Here is a 17,293-nt window from a genome sequence, read left to right as displayed (position 1 = left end):
CTGTTACACTCAGGAAAAATAATAATCCTCCCTCATTTTAAACGGCACTGCTGTCTGGGTATTCCTGGGGTTCATCTCAATAGTCTGAATTATCTTATTCTTACATTTACATTTTAGTCATTTAGCAGACACTCTTATCCAGAGCGACTTACAGTAGTGAATGCATACATTTCATACATTCATTTATTTTTTGTATTTTTTCGTACTGGTCCCCCGTGGGAATCAAACCCACAACCCTGGCGTTGCAAACACCATGCTCTACCAACTGAGTCGTTGCATCCATAACTCTGGACTGATTAACACATGCTTCACTTTGTACGTTTCCAAATAATACTATTATTTAATGAAATACTTTTTGACAGAAAATAAATAAATACAAATTACCAACTGCGGTACCCACTCTAGCCAACAGATGGCGATGTCCGTCTTTCAGGCGATGCTGCTAGTCTGACGTATAATCTAGTGGACGGGACGATTCTTCAACAACAACATCTGGTCAACCATCTCGGTAGCTTGCTAGCCAACATATCCGAAACATTGGATCTCTTTAGACGCTTTCGGTGATTATTAGTCGCTGTGTTTGAATCATTTCTGTCGTATCTACTAGTTACCCCATTTAATTGCATTTGTTGTTAGTCAGCTAACTGGCTGGTTAAAGTAGCACTAGGCTAGTCGCTAGCTAACTAACATCCTCGACCATGAGCTCACTAATGTACTCCCCCCCTGCTAAAGAAGAGGTCTGTTGGACCGAGAAAGAAACTATCGTGAAAGTGGAGAATGAAGAAGAGGCCGTCACCGTAAAAAAAGAGATAGAGGTTGAGTCTATTACAGTGAAAGAAGAAGAGAAAGAAGAGGACGAAGCTTTCCGAGTGAAAGAGGAGGATGCTACTGTGAAAGAAGACACAGAGGAAAATAAAAATGAGGATACCGTTTTTGGAGTTAAAGAGGAGGAGAATGATATGACTGCCGCAGTGAAGGAAGAGGAATACGTTTTTGGAGTGAAGGAGGGGGAGATTACTGTCACATTGGAGGAGGAGACTGGCAATCTGATTAGCACCAGTAAGTATCGTCTCAAAAACTGGGGCAAAAACTTTGCAGTTGTTGAATGTGGGGTTTAAAAGGGTCATTCTACTGACGTTTTTCTGTACTATTGTGTTAAAGCTACAAAGAGTGAGGACCTACAACAAAACATAACAATGTATCAAATACATACAAAATAGCACTTTATGCTTTCTATGATCTTATTTGAATTCCTGCACACGGTATGAATATAATAGTTGTTTATTCACACTAGTTTCTTTTCTATGTACCAAAACAAGGGTAATGTTCATGGAATTTTACACATGCTACGTGTTAGTGTTAGTATAAAGCCAATACCAGACTTGGTTTTCATCTGTTGCACAGTTTGTCTTTGTCGTAGTGAAAAACTTGGCCTCAGATTATTGAGGAATCTGATTTGGATTAAACCTCACAGGAAGACAGGTTTATCATATGAATGTTTAATTCAGGGTTGTATTCATTAGTGCACACCGTAGCAAAACGTTTTGCAACTTAAAAGGAAAACAAGCATTTCTTATTAGACAAGATCAGGTAGTCGCCCTCCCCCCTCCATTTCGGCCTGTTTGCTTCCGTTTATACAACCCTGGTCTCTCTGGAGTCATTCCACCTTAACAAAACACAAGAAATAGGATTTCTACCCCCACCATCTCAGATTGTTCTGAAATCGTTTCTGTAGTTAGAAACAGACAAGTTTTGCATTCCTGAAGCATTTATTTTGTTTAAATATAATATGATCTCTGAGGAATCAAATACAATTTTATTGGTCACATACACATACTTAGCAGGTGTTATTGCGGGTGTAGCGAAATGCTTGTGTTCCTAGCTCCAACAGTGCAGTAGTATCTAACAATTCACAACCATACACAAATCTAAAAGTAAAATAATGGAATTAAGAAATATATAAATATTAGGACGAGCAATGTCGGAGTGGCATTGACTAAAATACAGTAGAATAGAATACAGTATATACATATGAGATGAGTAAAGCACTATGTAAACATTATTAAAGTGACTAGTGTTCCATTCCTTAAAGTGGCCACTGATTTCTAGTCTATGCCTATAGGCAGCAGCCTCTAATGTGCTAGTGATGGCTGTTTAACAGTCTGATGGCCTTGAGATAGAAGCTGTTTTTCAGTCTCTCGGTCCCAGCTTTGATGCACCTGTACTGACCTCGCCTTCTGGATGATAGCGGGGTGAACACTGTGGCTTTGGTGGTTGATGTCTTTGATGATCTTTTTGGCTGTGACATCGGGTGCTGTAGGCGTCCTGGAGGGCAATTAATGTGCCCCCGGTGATGCGTTGTGCAGACCGTACCACCCTCTGGAGAGCCCTGCAGTTATGGGTGGTGCAGTTGCTGTACCAGGTGGTGATTCAGCCCGACAGGATGATCTCAATTGTGCATCTGTAAAAGTTTCTGAGGGTCTTAGGGGCCAACCTGAATTTCTTCAGCCTCCTGAGTTTGAAGAGCTCCTTCTTTACCAGAATGTCTGTGTGGGTGGACCATTTTAAGATTGTTAGTGATGTGTATGCCGAGGAACTTGAAGCTTTCCACCTTCTCCACTGCGGTTCCGTCGATGTGGATAGGGGCGTGCTCCCTCTGCTGTTTCCTAAAGTCCACGAGAAGGATCAGCCCCCAATTGATTCCACACAAATTGGCCATTTTAATTTATGCGATTCATATAATCTTAAATAAATATAGTACCTAACATCCGATTTGGACAATGAGTAAGATGAGGAATCCTATAAAATGATCAATAGCCCTCCCCAACAACCAGTATCAGTTATCTATCTCTGACAAGTAGTATGGAGCTGCTGCTTGGAGTATTGCTTTTTCAACCTTCATAATGCATCCCCTGTGAATCTGGTGATGTTTTTTCCCTCTGTTCAGAGAAATTAGGCGTTGAAGTTGCTTGCATTCTTTACCATAAATTTGTGTGAAAGTACCATGTTTTGCACACTAGAGGCCACTGTTCCTTCTACTGCCACCACACCCTTTGATCCATTTTGCTGGTCTCTTGTGTTTATTAAATGGATCACAACATTTTCTTTGCAACTTTGGGTAAAAAAACAATAGCTTTGGCTCGTTTCTCAGAGATCAAATTATATTTCAAAAAAAGTATGTTTCAAGAATGCTAAACTTATCTGTTTCTAACTACAGAAATGATTTCAGAACAATCTGAGATGGTGGGAGACATGACTTGCTGAAACAACATGGAATCACCCTCTGTTTAACTAAATACTCTGTTTTTCTTTTGCAGGGGAGAGACCAGACTCTTACTCTGAAAGTGGGACGAGTCCCTCAGAGGAAGCAGACCCAGAGACGTCCAAACCAGCAAGACCACATCACTGCTCTCAGTGTGGAAAGAGATTTATCCAGTTAGGGCACCTGAAAGAACATAAGAGAATGCACACAGGGGAGAAGCCTTACCACTGCTCCCAGTGTGAAAAGAGATTTTCCTCATCAGGGTCCCTGAAATCACACGAGAGAACGCACTCAGGAGAGAAGCCTTTCCAATGCTCCCAGTGTGGAAAGAGTTTTACTCGGTTAGGGAGCCTGAAAAAACATGAGAGAATACACACAGGAGAGAAGCCCTATCAATGCGCTGAGTGTGTAAAGAGTTTTAGCTGGTTAGAGCATCTAGAAGAACATAAAAGAATACACTCAGGAGAAAAGCCCTACCAATGCTCCCAATGTGGAAATAGTTTTACCCGGTTAGGGCATCTGGAAGAACATAAAAGAATACACACAGGAGAGAAACCCTACCAATGCCCCCAGTGTGGCAAGAGTTTTACCCGGTTAGGGAGCCTGAAAAACCATGATAGAATACACTCAGGAGAGAAGCCCTACCAATGCTCCCAGTGTGGAAAGAATTTTACACAGTTAGGGAACCTAAAAGATCATAAGAGAATACACACAGGAGAGAAGCCTTTCCATTGCTCTCAGTGTGGAAAAGGTTTTACCCAAGCAGGGTACCTGAAGTCACATAAGAGGACACACACAGGAGAAAAGCCTTACCATTGTTCCCAGTGTGGAAATCACTTCTCCACATCGAGTAACCTGAAAAAACATGAAAGAATACACTCAGTAGAGAAGCCTTTCCACTGTTTTCATTGTGAAAAGAGTTTTAAGAAGTTAGGGAAACTGAAACAACATGAGCAAAGACACACAAGCGAGAAGCCTTTTTCAACTGCTCCTCCTGTGGATTGAACTTTACCTGGTTTAAGCAACTGCAATCACATGAAATAATCCACACCAGAGAGAAAATGTATCAATGCTCCCAGTAGCTAGGTTTCCATCCAATTTGTGACAGATTTTCATGTGAATATTAAAAAATATGCATGAAAAATATTCACATTTTCCCACCAGTGGTGTGTTTCCATCAAACTGACTTGTTGCAAATAAAAAGCTATGCGTGATGACATAATGCACATAAAAAGCACTAATTCGTTTAACTTTTCATTTAGGCCTACCAAATAAAAAAAAGTAAATGTTTCCATCCCATTTTTATCTCTGTCGATGATTTTGGCACAAAAAGTGCAAATGTACCCACTCTGGTCTTGGCACGTGCACTCTAGCCAACAGCTTGCAGATACAGTGCAGAGAATAGCCTACATGATGAGATTGTGGATAAGAGCAAGATCATTTTTAGTTGTAAATTGGCAGCCAAGCACTGATCATCATATCGCCAGCATACAAATTAAGACACTCAATATTTATTGGAAAGCATCAAGCTCATCTCCGTGCACTTTCACCACCATGAGAAGTTAATCATAACTTATTTCATGTGTAGCCTAATAAACTGCATGTTTTTTGAAGTCGTGATGGGAGGACCACACAACATATCGTCATGCCACTGCAACTTTGCTTCGACATGATGGTTATTCTATCAACATTTGTGCATAAATTGTTTTCACCAGAATTGTTCCGTAGTTCATTTTATAGACAAATAAAATCCCAACAAGTTGTCCATCGGCATTTATGAAATTGTACCAACACTCCCTGTTTTTATCGTGAATTTGTTTTTATACGGCATGACTTTACTTGCATAAAAATATTGGATGGAAACATTGTTAGTGTGGAATTATATTTACCCAGTTAGGGAACCTGAAAGACCATGAGGTTCACAGGGGAGATGCCTTACCACTGCTCCCAGTGTGGGACGGAATATATCACATCAAATGGACTTCAAGTTCATGAGAAAACACATATGCTGCTCCCACACTTATCACATATTTTTGACAGAGAAATTGTGCTTTTGGACATGTCACATGAAATCAAATTGTAAAAAGCGGACTTAAAAAGGCAGCTGTATTTTATTTATTATTTAAACATGAACTAAATATGGAGTATGTCTGTTTGAATGTGGAGTACGTCAGTTTCAGAGTATACGCTTTGTGATTAAATTTTCCTTTTCAAACTCTGGCTGTGTGTGTGTTGTGGCAACCCGGGGGCGAGCAGGGAGCTACAAAGGAAGGAGCAGGACCTTGGTCAGCTCCAGAGGGCTAGAGAGGCCAAAGTGAGTCAGCACCATGGGCAGCTCCACAGACACCAACTGGGGCTGGTGATTCAACACCAATACTTCCCAGTCCAGGTGCTGCAACCAATTGGCACCTGGAATTGGTCCCACCTGTCCCTCGTTACCCCAAAATGGACAGGTAGAGGGTACGGAGTGAGTATGATACGCACCTCAATCAAAAGCCAAAGAAGATACTAGGCAATGTTTGACTCACCTATCTCTCTTCCTTTTCTTTGCCCAAAGGAGGAGGACCCATTCCCGTGCAGCACGCCACCCGGTGCAAGTTGAGAGAAAGTATTGAAACCCTGGACTCATCTCTCTCTTTCTTTGTTGTTCATTAACACAGGCGGACCGAGGAGCTGCCACGCCGGACACAGTGACCCACCCGTTACCTGAGAGGCCTTTCAGTTGTATTTCTCCCCTCCCCGTTCCCCCCAACCTTTATTAAAGATCAACTTTTGTTTGAGCACTGCAAAACGGTCTCCCGGGGTCTTATTTTATTGAGATTCACCGGACTGTGTCATTCCAGTGAGTGCATAAAGTCGGTGTAAGAGAGTTAGTGCAAAAAAGGGTCAATGCAAATAGTCCGGGTAGCCATTTCATTAACTGTTCAGTAGTCTTATGGCTTGGGGTTAGAAGCTGTTCAGGTGCCTTTTTGTCCCAGACTTTACTCTCTGGTTCCGCTTGCTGTATGGTAGCAGAGTGAACAGTCTATGGCTTAGGTGGCTGGGATCTTTGACACCGTCTGGTATAGAGGTCCTGGATGGCATGGAGCTCGCCCCCAGTGAAATACTGGACCGTCCACACCACCCTCTGTAGTGCCTTAAGTTAAGCAATTTAAAGGCAATGCTACTAAATACTAATTGATTGTATGTAAACTTCTGACACACTGGGAATGTGATGAAAGAAATAAAACCTGAAATAAATCATTCTCTCTACTATTATTCTGACGTTTCACATTCTTAAAATAAAGTGGTGATTGCTAACTGACCTCAGACAGGGAATTTTTAAGATAATTAAATGTCAGGAATTGTGAAAAACAGTTTAAATGTGTTTGGCTAAGGTGTATGTAAACTCCCGACTTCAACTGTTTGTAAATAAGGTAGTTCCGTTTTTATGTATGTACGGTCACTGTGGGAGGATGTTGTCGATGGGTTTATTGATAAAGCCTGTGACTGATGTGGCAAAGTCCTCAATGTTATCGGATGAATTCCTGAACATATTCCAGTCTATGCTAGCGAAGTATTCTTGTAGATTATCGTCCGTTTCGTCCGGCCACTTCTGTTCTGAGCGCATCTCAAGGGCCTTGTGTTGGTTAACGTGTGTTAAAAGGCATTTCCAGCTCCTCTCGTTACAGACTCCGCCCACTAGAAATGCTGCCTCTGCATGTGTTTTTTTGTTGTTGGCCCCACACAGTTCGTTAAGTGCCTACTTAGGTACATTCTCTTTTTGTGGTGGGGTGTAGACAGTGATGATTACAGATGAACACTATTTTGGTAAATAAAAACGTCTGCAATTTACCATGAGGTATTCAAAAGTTTGAGACTTTTGTTGTTTACAGAGGCACAACCCCGTCGAAGCATGGAGAAACCCTAAAGTTATGTCCTTCTTGCCCGTCAGCCAAGTTTCTGAAAAGCATAGAATATTACAGCTTTTCAAGTCCCATTGGAAGGAAACTCTGGAATGGAGCTCATCCATATTTTTCTCAAGTGACTGGACATTTGCCAATTAAACAGAGGGGAGTGCCAGACAATTTTCTCTATGTCTGATTCTAACAAGGACTCCAGCCTTCCTCCCGCATCTTCGCCTGCAGCGCTTGGGTAGCCCAAACAATGTAGTAGGGTCTGGTGTAAACAAGGCAAACAGGTAAGTTGAAGTTGGAGCCAAAATCGAGGTTGAGGTTAGTAGCTGTCGATTCGTAGTTCAAAGTAGGTGATAATGATGTGAGTTTTCTGTACAAAGATGTCGACCATCTCTTTCGGTGCCATTTATTAATTCACTATAATGGGGATCCTGTTTTCTGTTAACAATGCCGGCAGTACCGTTGTCGGCCTTGAACTTCCGTGGCTTAAATGAGCTGGTGCAATCGTTCTCCCCTGATTAAATCACCTCTGTAGTTTGCTAGCCAACGTAAAACAGAAACATTGAAGCTCTTTAAACCACTTTGTGTATTAACCTTAGTGCTTTAAACTGTCTGCGTATTTACTAGTTACTCCATTTCATATTTATGTTGTTAGATAGCCTAGCACCAAAAGTGCTTCATTTAAATATATATTTTTTTAAGTCAGTTTTTCACAAGGTTGGAGTAATAACATGTTCAGCTACTTCAGACATTGTCTCGAATCTAGGTTGTGCGTTTAGATTTAGAGAAAATAAACTAAAATATAATTTCACTTCTCCCAAACCCCTGTCTAGTCTGCCGAGTCTGCTTCGCAAGCATTCCCATAAGTATCAAAATGTTGGGCCTCTAGAAACTCAATGCTAGCACTATGCTAATCACTAATGCTAACTAGCTAGCTAACATCCCCTGCCATGATCTCAAAAAGCTATCCCCCCACCCCGCTAAAGAAGAAGAGGTACAGTACCAGTCAAAAGTTTGGACACCTACTTTTTCTAGTAAAAATAAAAACTGTTGAATGAGTAGGTGTGTCTGAACTTTTGACTGGAACTGAATGTCATGCCAAAAAAAAGCCCACCAACACAACCAACTACGTGCAACCAAAATCATCATGGAACCAATCTACACCTCCTACAACTCTGCATACAATGACCTGGGCTTGCAGCCCTTGGAGTCCCGCCACGTCCTCCTCTGCAAATCCTCTTCCCAGAAGCTTGCAAAATTCCAGGATTACAACAAATGGCTGCCTCAGACGAGAGGCCATGTCAATGGTAGATCTACCCAATCCAGTCATAAACTGAACCTTCCCCCTACTCTGACAGATATTACAACAGCCCTATGTCTTACTTTGTGACTGGATTGAACCTTGATTTAGCTAGCATGAGCATGCTGCAAGCAAGCATGGATGTAGCGGACTAAACTCAACTCCAAGGTGTCACCATGGAGTGGCGTGTAGTTCGTGTGGGCCACTGTCAAACAAATTCCTACCGGCAACAACAGAAATGCAAGATGAGCTTTCAAAAATCACATCAGTAAGACAAACAGATATTTTCCATGTTCACATTGTACAATTAATTATCTGATTTATGTATTTTTTCTTTTAGCATAATGTCTCAATTACAAGCAGTATGTTGCACTTCTTTTGTAAAGCTCCATTCATCTGGAATCCCTACAATCACTGCAGGGAGTGCAACTTCAACCACGTCAATCAGTAAATGGTAAAATAAAAAAAGGGGAACATCTCAATAGTCCAAATGTTTTTCTCTCCCTATGTCTTCTTAATCTGCACTAATGAAAAATATCTGGACGATGTAAAACCTACACTACATGACCAAAAGTATGTGGACATCTGCTCGTCGAACACATGGGCATTAATATGGAGTTGGTCCCCCCCTTTGCTGCTATAACAGCCTCCACTCTTCTGGGAAGGCTTTTCCACATTGCTGTGGGGACTTGCTTCCATTGTGAGGTCGGGCACTGAGGTTGGGCAATTAGGCCTAGCTCGCAGTTGGCGTTCCAATTTATCCCAAAGGTGTTCGATGGGGTTGAGGGCATGGCTCTGTGCAGGCCAGTCAAGTTCTTCTACACCGATCTTGACAAACCATTTCTGTATGGACCTCGCTTTGTGCACAGGGGCATTGTCATGTTGAAACAGGAAAGGGCCTTCCCCAAACTGCTGTCACAACGTTGGAAGCACAGACTCATCTAGAATGTCATTGTATGCTGTAATTTTAAGATTTCCCTTCACTGGAACTAAGGGGCCTAGCCCAAACCATGAAATACAGCCCCAGACCATTATTCTTCCTCCACCAAACTTTACAGTTGGCACTATGTATTGGTAGCGTTCTCCTGGCATCTGCCAAACCCAGATTCGTCCATCAGACTGACAGATGGTTAAGCATGATTCATCACTCCAGAAAACATGTTTCCACTGCTCCAGAGTCCAATGGCGGCGAGCTTTACACCACTCAACCTGACGCTTGGTATTGCGCATGTTGATCTTAGGCTTCTGTGCAGTTGCTCGGCCATGGAAGCCCCTTTCATGAAGCTCCCGATGAACAGCTCTTGTGCTGACATTGCTTCCAGAGGCAGTTTGGAACTCGGTAATGAGTGTTTCAACCAAGGACAGGCGATTTTTTTTTTTTTTATTTTTTTTTTATGCACTATGCGCTTCAGCACTCGGCGGTACCGTTTTGTGATCTTGTGTGGCCTACCACTTCGCAGCTATGCCATTGTTGCTCCTAGATGTTTCCACTTCACAGTAACAGCACTTACAGTTGATCGGGGCAGCTCTAGCAGGTGGCATCCTATGACCCTTGCCACGTTGAAAGTCACTGAGTTCTTCAGTAAGGCCATTATACGTTTGTCCATGGAGATTGCATGGCGGTGTGCTCGATTTTTATATATCTGTCAGCAACGGTTGTGGCTGAAATAGCCACTAATTTGAAGGGGTGTCCACATACTTTTGTATATATAATGTATGACGTGAATAAAACCAGTAGTGTGAGATATTGCAAAGTGAGGGCGAAGCAAATGGTTGCGCTTGTCAGCAGCCATACAGTTAATGGTAAGCATCTGTGCATGTGCACAGGAGTTTTTCCTCTTTCTCTTGCAGCATGATAGTTGTGTGACAGCAGTCAGTAATTGTGATTGTGGAAATCTTTCTTCCTTGCATCCTCTCTCCTCGTCTCCTTAGAATGTATTGGATGAAAATTTGAGGCGAGGAATCACTGATATTCTCCTCCAATCTGTTTTGAAAAGGAGGAGAAGAGCGAGGACGTGAGAAATTGAAGAAAGACAAATGGAGAAAGAGCCTATCCCTGAATCCCAAATCATAGACCTGAGCGGTTGGATAGGTGTATGATGGCAATCAGAGGGCAAGATGGAGCTACTTTAGCCCAGCGTATGTGAGTGTACTACTGCCTCCAAGGGCTGGGACGTTCAACATGTCGGAGAGGCATGTTTGTTCTACATAACATATTTCTATCTGAACGTTGTAGGGAAATTTTACTGGGTCTCTTGGCTTGACGGTGACAATGATAGGGGCTGCACCAAATGATTAATGTATTATAATAATTTATGCTTATGTTGTATTAATAGAAGGCTATAAGACCCTCCCCCACTACATTTATAGGGTCCTGGACCACAGATTAGCAATACATGCATTATAAGGTTTAAAACTGTTCCACAGTTCTTATCTAGACTCTGCCTCTTATAGAAACGGTCTGAGCAGATTTGTGAGCCATTGCGGTCAAAACAGGGTGTCTGTAAGAAAGTGCCTCAAGGCTAAAAGAGATACACAGGCATAGACCCCTGCAGGGGAGTAAATAGATAAGAGACAAGTCAGACATACCACACTGTAAGCCACATATGAATGGAAAATTACTGCTGAGCCGTTAGAAAACACTGGACTATTGTTTTCTTCTGCAAGTTTGTATAACTGCATATGCATGGGCTTGGTCTTATGAGTAGAAGGTGTTGACGTAGGCAGTTACACCACTAGGGGTTGATATATTGATATATATATATATATATAGTATATTAAAGCAATTTTGACCTGTTTTATTTTGCAGAACTTACTCTGAAACAATGTTTCCATTGTCAACTTCTGTCTGCAATTGCATTAATAAAGGTTTGATTGATTTACTTAAAGAAGATCTTGTCTGACTGCTGATTTCACCAATAAGCCAATGATTGACAAGGAACCTACCCCGACAACGGGCAGAACCACCCGTAGCATCCACCTGTCAGTTTGCCACTCACAAGGCTTTAGTAATAACATGTTCAACCACCTGAGACACTGGCTTGAATCTGTGCCTTTTAGATTTTGAGAAAACTAAGGAAGAATTGTTCACTTCTCTCATTGACTTTTCAACCCCTATGGCAAACGTTTGCGGAAGTCTCACGATGTTGCATCTCTGGGTTTAGAAACTCTGTGGCCTCAAGTGTATTTCCAATGTATTCCGAAATCCTTTTTCTTTAAATTTGTGTTGGTGGATTGCAACTAACTGAAAGGTGCATACACTGCCACCTACTGTACTGGAGTGTGAAATCATTACACTGCCCTACCAACTGCTGTAGCCCTACACCCATTGAAACCTCACCACTATTTGGCAGCCTGGGAAGACGGGACACTATTGATCAACGCACCTTGTAACTCTTCTGCATTAAAATCTCTTATACCCAAACATTATTTTCTGTGATTTACGTTCTATTTCTGTGGTACAGTTGATAACCATGCAAATGACAGATCTATAAAGCACATTTCTATGCAAATGTGGTGGGGTCACCCAAAAAGTTACATATTGCAGCTTTATACACCAACAGCCTTGCTTGTTTTCTTTTAATATACATTTGTTTTGCATTTTCCAATTAACCTGTTTGGGATAGGGGGCAGTATTTTCACGGCCGGATAAAAAAACGTACCCAATTTAATCTGGTTACTACTCCTGCCCAGAAACTAGAATATGCATATAATTAGTAGATTTGGATAGAAACCACTCTAAAGTTTCTAAAACTGTTTGAATGGTGTCTGTGAGTATAACAGAACTCATATGGCAGGCCAAAACCTGAGAAGATTCTATACAGGAAGTGCCCTGTCTGACCATTTCTTGTCCTTCTAGGGCATCTCTATCAAAAATACAGCATCTCTGCTGTAACGTGACATTTTCTAAGGCTTTCATTGGCTCTAGGAAGGCGCCAGAAAGTGGAATGAGAGCTCTGCAGTCTCTGGGCGAAAAACAGCAGGGGTTTTTGTGAGTGGTCCTTCTGGGAATAATGACACTGAGGTGCGTGCATGAGACGACTCCATTTTTTTCTTTCAGTGTTTGAACGAATCCAACGTCGCGCGGTTTGAATATTATCTATATTTTCGAGAAAAAATGCATAAAAATGTATTTTAAACAGCGTTTGACATGCTTCGAAGTACGGTAATGGAATATTTTGAATTTTTTTGCCACGAAACGCGCCGGCGCATCACCCTTCGGATAGTGACTTGAACGCACAAACAAAACGGAGCTATTTGGATATAACTATGGATTATTTCGAACCAAAACAACATTTGTTGTTGAAGTAGAAATCCTGGGAGTGCATTCTGATGAAGAACAGCAAAGGTAATCCAATTTTTCTTATAGTAAATCTGACTTTGTTGAGTACCAAACTTGGTGGGTGTCATCTGATGAAGATCATCAAAGGTTAGTGCTGCATTTAGCTGTGGTTTTGTTTTTTGTGACATATGCTAGCTTGAAAAATGGGTGTGTGATTATTTCTGGCTGGGTACTCTCCTGACATAATCTAATGTTTTGCTTTCGCAGTAAAGCCTTTTTGAAATCGGACAATGTGGTTAGATAAAGGAGAGTATCTTTCAAATGGTGTAAAATAGTCATATGTTTGAGAAATTGAAATTATAGCATTTGTAAGGTTTTTCGTATTTCGCGCCAGGCGCTACCATTGGATATTGATGAGTGTCCATAAGATCATTCAAACAAAAATAAAAAATATTAGACGACAATATGACAAGGTGACAGTAACAGACGAGCGTACATTTTTTTTTAGAAATACAAAAACACAAATAAATAAAAAAATCATAATAAAAATCAGACATTGGATCATATGTCACCTGCCGTAGGCTACATATTATACATTGTGTGAAACATTGTGAAGATTATATAGAGATTCAATCAATGTGATGTGAGGGGAGATTCTCCATAAAGTCAATAAAAGGTTGCCAAATTCTGTAAAATGTCTCTAACTTATTCCTCAAGCAGTAAGTGATTTTCTCCAGTGGGATACAACAATTAACTTCTGATAGCCACATTGCAACTGGCAGGGGGAATCCAATTTCCATTTCAAGGCAATACATTTCTTTGCAATTGCTAGCAATATTTCTGTTGGCTTTATAGTATGGCTTTGCCTAAGATTGGAATTAGTAAAGTTACCCAGTGGACAGACCTCCGGGTCTAAAGGGAATGCAACCCCATGAATTGAGGATATGGTATCGCAATACCCCCTGCCAGAAACCGTGTAGTTTTGAACACTACCAAGTGGAATGGAGGAATGTTCCTTCATCTGAGCCACATCTAAAACATAAGGAGGAGATATCAGGTTTGAACTTGTGAAATCTAGGAGGAAATTAAACTGGATCCGTCTGTATCTGGAGTTCAATGTGGAAGTAACAAGATTAATACCCAGATCTTTTTCCCATCGAAGTCGGGGTTTATCTAGCTCAGGCAGTGTTAGACCTGACATAAGAGTATCGTAACACGGGAAATGGTCTTGAACAGTGGTTGGTCTGCATGGCAGAGTTGTCACGTTCACTGTCCTCAAACTCCCTGTCATAGATAAGCCAAGGCGCAGCGTGCCGGTAATTCCACATTCTTTATTATATGTGAAACCGAACAAAACAATAAACAGAAATGAACGAGGCACACACAAAACACTCACAGAAAGAATAATTACCCACAAACACAGGTGGGGAAAAGGCTGCCTAAGTATAATTCCCAATCAGAGACAACGATAGACAGCTGCCTCTGTTTAGGAACCATACTTGGCTAAACACAAAGAAATAGAAAACATAGAATGCCCACCCCATGTCACACCCTGACTTAACCAAACAGAAAAATGTCTCTCTCAGGTCAGGGCGTGACAAGAGTTGTTCAATAGGTGACATCTTAGTTAGGTTCCATTGTCCCTTGAGAGTCACTCTAATACAATTTTGGAGTTGTAGGTAGCTAAAGAAGTCCCTGTTAGAAAAGTGGTATTTCTGTTTCAGCTGTTCAAAAGACATAAGAACTCCCTCCTTGTAACAATCTTCCAGAAGAGTGATACCATTGTCTAAAGTTGCTATTCTGGAAAAACATAGGAATCAATCTGTTGTTCCATGAAGGGGTTTTAGGTGAAAGAAATCCCTCTCGTCTGAACAGCTCATGCAGTTTGCACCATGCCAGGACAAAGGGTTGTCTGTGATGGTTTTTATAGATTTTCTGTCCCATTTGTAAAACAATTCTGCCCCAGTGTCATAATTGACCTCAAACTTTTCAATGTTCAACCATGAGGGAGAGGGACCATTGTCAAACCTCTGAGCTAGAAACCTAGACTGCGCAGCCCAGTAGTACATTTTAAAATTGGGTAGGTTTAAGCCCCCTTGACCGTAATCAAGGGTCAGTTTATCCAGGCCAACCCTAGGGGTTTTGCCATGCAAGATAAACCGTCTCGTCAGCATGTCGAGAGAGGAAAAGAATGCTGCGGGCACAGGGATAGGGAGAGATTGAAACAAATATAGAAATCATTTTAATTACATTGATTATTCCCAGTAGAGTGAGAGGCAAGTCCATCCATTTACACGGGTCAGCCTCCACCTTTTGCAACAAGCTGGCCAGAGTGAGTTTATAGAGATTGTTCAGGTTACCATCCACCATTATGCCCAAATATGTGAAGCCCATAGGCGACCATCTAAAGGGAAACTTGTGCTTGATGGTATGATGGTCAAAGACAGACAACGGTAAGATTTCGCTTTTATCAAAATGGACCTTATATCCAGAGAAAGAACTATAACGCTGTAATAGGTTCTGTAAGTGAGAGAGGGAGTGTTCTGGGTTTGTTAGAAATAAGATGAGGTCGTCCGCAAAAAGTGATAAGTTATGGGTCTGGGGGCCCACCTCAAAGCCATATATGTCAGGGCACGTTTTAATAGCCTCAGCCAAAGGTTCGATGGCTAGGGCAAAGAGTTGGGGGCTAATTGGGAAACCTTGTCTGTTCCCCCTATAGAGAGGGAAAGAGGAGGAAGTAATCCCATTGGTAGCAATCCTAGCTTTAGGAGATTTGTCCAAACATGGTACCTAAACCAAACTTTTCCAAGACGTGAAAGAGATATGGCCATTCAACCCTATCAAAGGCCTTTTCGGCATCGATGGGAGACTGCGACACTAGGTATTTTGTTTTTGTTAGCAAGGTGAATTATATCAAAGAACCTTCTGAGATTATTGGAGGACAATCTATTAATTATGAAGCCAGTCTGATCTGGGTTGACCAACAGGGGAAGACATGACTCCAGTCTCTTAGATAGCATCTTGGTGACCAGTTTACAATCTGTGTTCAGGAGAGAGATTGGTCTATAGGAGGCACACTTTAGTGGGTTTTTCCCTTTCTTGTGAATTACTGTAATGACTGCTTGAGAGTGTCACGTCCTGACCAGTAAAAGGGGTTGTTTGTTATTGTAGTTTGGTCAGGGCATGGCAGGGGGTGTTTGTTTAGTGTGTTTAGGGGTTTTTGGTCTATGTTTTCTATTTCTATGTAGTTTTTCTATATCTATGTTAGTTTTGACAATGACCTCCAATCAGAGGCAGCTGTTTGTTATCTCCTCCAGCCAGTAGCCATCCTGGTGGTGCAGCCTGAAGGAAGACATTCTGAATAAACATATGGTCATCGAAGTTAGGAGCATAAATATTCAATAGGGTCCAAGACTCCGAAAACATATGCCCCTGCACCAAAACAAACCTGACCGAGGGATCAGAGATGGGGATGTGTCTACTTATCATAATTGCAGTTCCTCTTCCTTTGGAGTTAAAAGAGGATGCAAAAACTTGTTCTACCCAACCTTTTACGTTGAATGTGACATTTTAATGGATTTCCATCTTGCTCTCACTAGTTTAACCTTGGTGTAAAATAAAACCTATGAGCTCTCTATGTTCAAAACAAATGTTGTGAATAGACATTTATGGCTGAATATTTACTGCCCACAGTAAGGGCTGCTTGAGTCTCTTTTCAGGAGAAGAGAAACATAAATGGAGGGGGGGAGCAGTGGGCCTAAGCCCACTAATTTGCTTTGCCCTGTGGATATTGACTAAACCATAATATACACTCTCCTGTAAATGTAATAGAACTCACCCCGGGGGAAAAAACGGTTAGTTGAAAATGTATCAACATATCAACTGTAGCGACCGGATAGCGGGGTAAACGGATCCAAATTCCAAGAAAATGTCAGCAGTTCAGTCCCAGGACAGCACGGATAAGAAAAAACAAACAAACTGCATCTTATCCCTCAGAAAGACCATCCGGATTCAGACGCGGTTCAATTCTTTGAGAAAAGTGAACAGTTCTCCCGGTGTATCGAAGAGATGGCTTCAGCCTTTGTACTGAACTTTCATCCGCACAGGGTGAATGAGGTAGCCGGTGATGTTCTTCTCCTTCAGTGCTTTGGCGGCAGGTCTGAACTGCTTGCGGCGTCTGGCGAGATCCTCGCTCATATCCGGGAAAAGGCTGACCCTCTCGCCATCGATGTTGATGTCCCCTTTGGCTCTTGCGAGTTGCAGTATCTTCTCTCTGTCCTGGAAATGAAGGAACCTGATCAGAGCGACCCATAGGGGCTCATCTGGCCGGGGTTTTGGTGCTGATGTTCTGTGGGCACGTTCGATTTCCAACGGCTTGGTGAAGTTGATTATGCCTAGGACATCCGGGATCCATTGAGTGAAGAAACAGACCGGGTCACGGCCCTCGCTGTCCTCTTTCAATCCCACCACACGGATATTGCTACGTCTGCTCTGGTTCTCTATCTGGTCTACCTTGTTTTTGAGGTAGGCATTGTCCTTCTGCAGTTGTATCA

At 41.8% G+C, this 17,293-nt stretch overlaps 1 protein-coding gene across 1 annotated transcript; it reads left to right on the top strand.

Annotated features, from left to right (window-relative positions):
* Positions 1-278: 278 nt before the first annotated feature.
* On the top strand, positions 279-6,053 carry LOC115153210 (zinc finger protein OZF). Its single transcript, XM_029698411.1, has 2 exons — positions 279-1,059; positions 3,318-6,053. The coding sequence occupies exons 1-2, from the start codon at positions 699-701 to the stop codon at positions 4,265-4,267; spliced, it is 1,311 nt and encodes a 436-aa protein (XP_029554271.1). The 5' UTR covers positions 279-698; the 3' UTR covers positions 4,268-6,053.
* The last annotated feature ends 11,240 nt before the right edge of the window (positions 6,054-17,293 follow it).

Source organism: Salmo trutta, chromosome 18 (genome assembly GCF_901001165.1).
Source record: "Salmo trutta chromosome 18, fSalTru1.1, whole genome shotgun sequence".
Taxonomy (NCBI): Eukaryota; Metazoa; Chordata; class Actinopteri; order Salmoniformes; family Salmonidae; genus Salmo; species Salmo trutta.
The sequence above is the reverse complement of the archived record's forward strand: the minus strand, read 5'-3'. Positions and strand labels throughout refer to the sequence as shown.

Bases quoted from the DNA above. Each gene is read 5' to 3' on its own strand.
- LOC115153210 (XM_029698411.1), top strand. From the start codon at position 699: ATGAGCTCACTAATGTACTCCCCCCCTGCTAAAGAAGAGGTCTGTTGG. The intron at 1,060-3,317 runs GTAAGTATCGTC...TTTCTTTTGCAG, and splicing joins TGGCAATCTGATTAGCACCA to GGGAGAGACCAGACTCTTAC.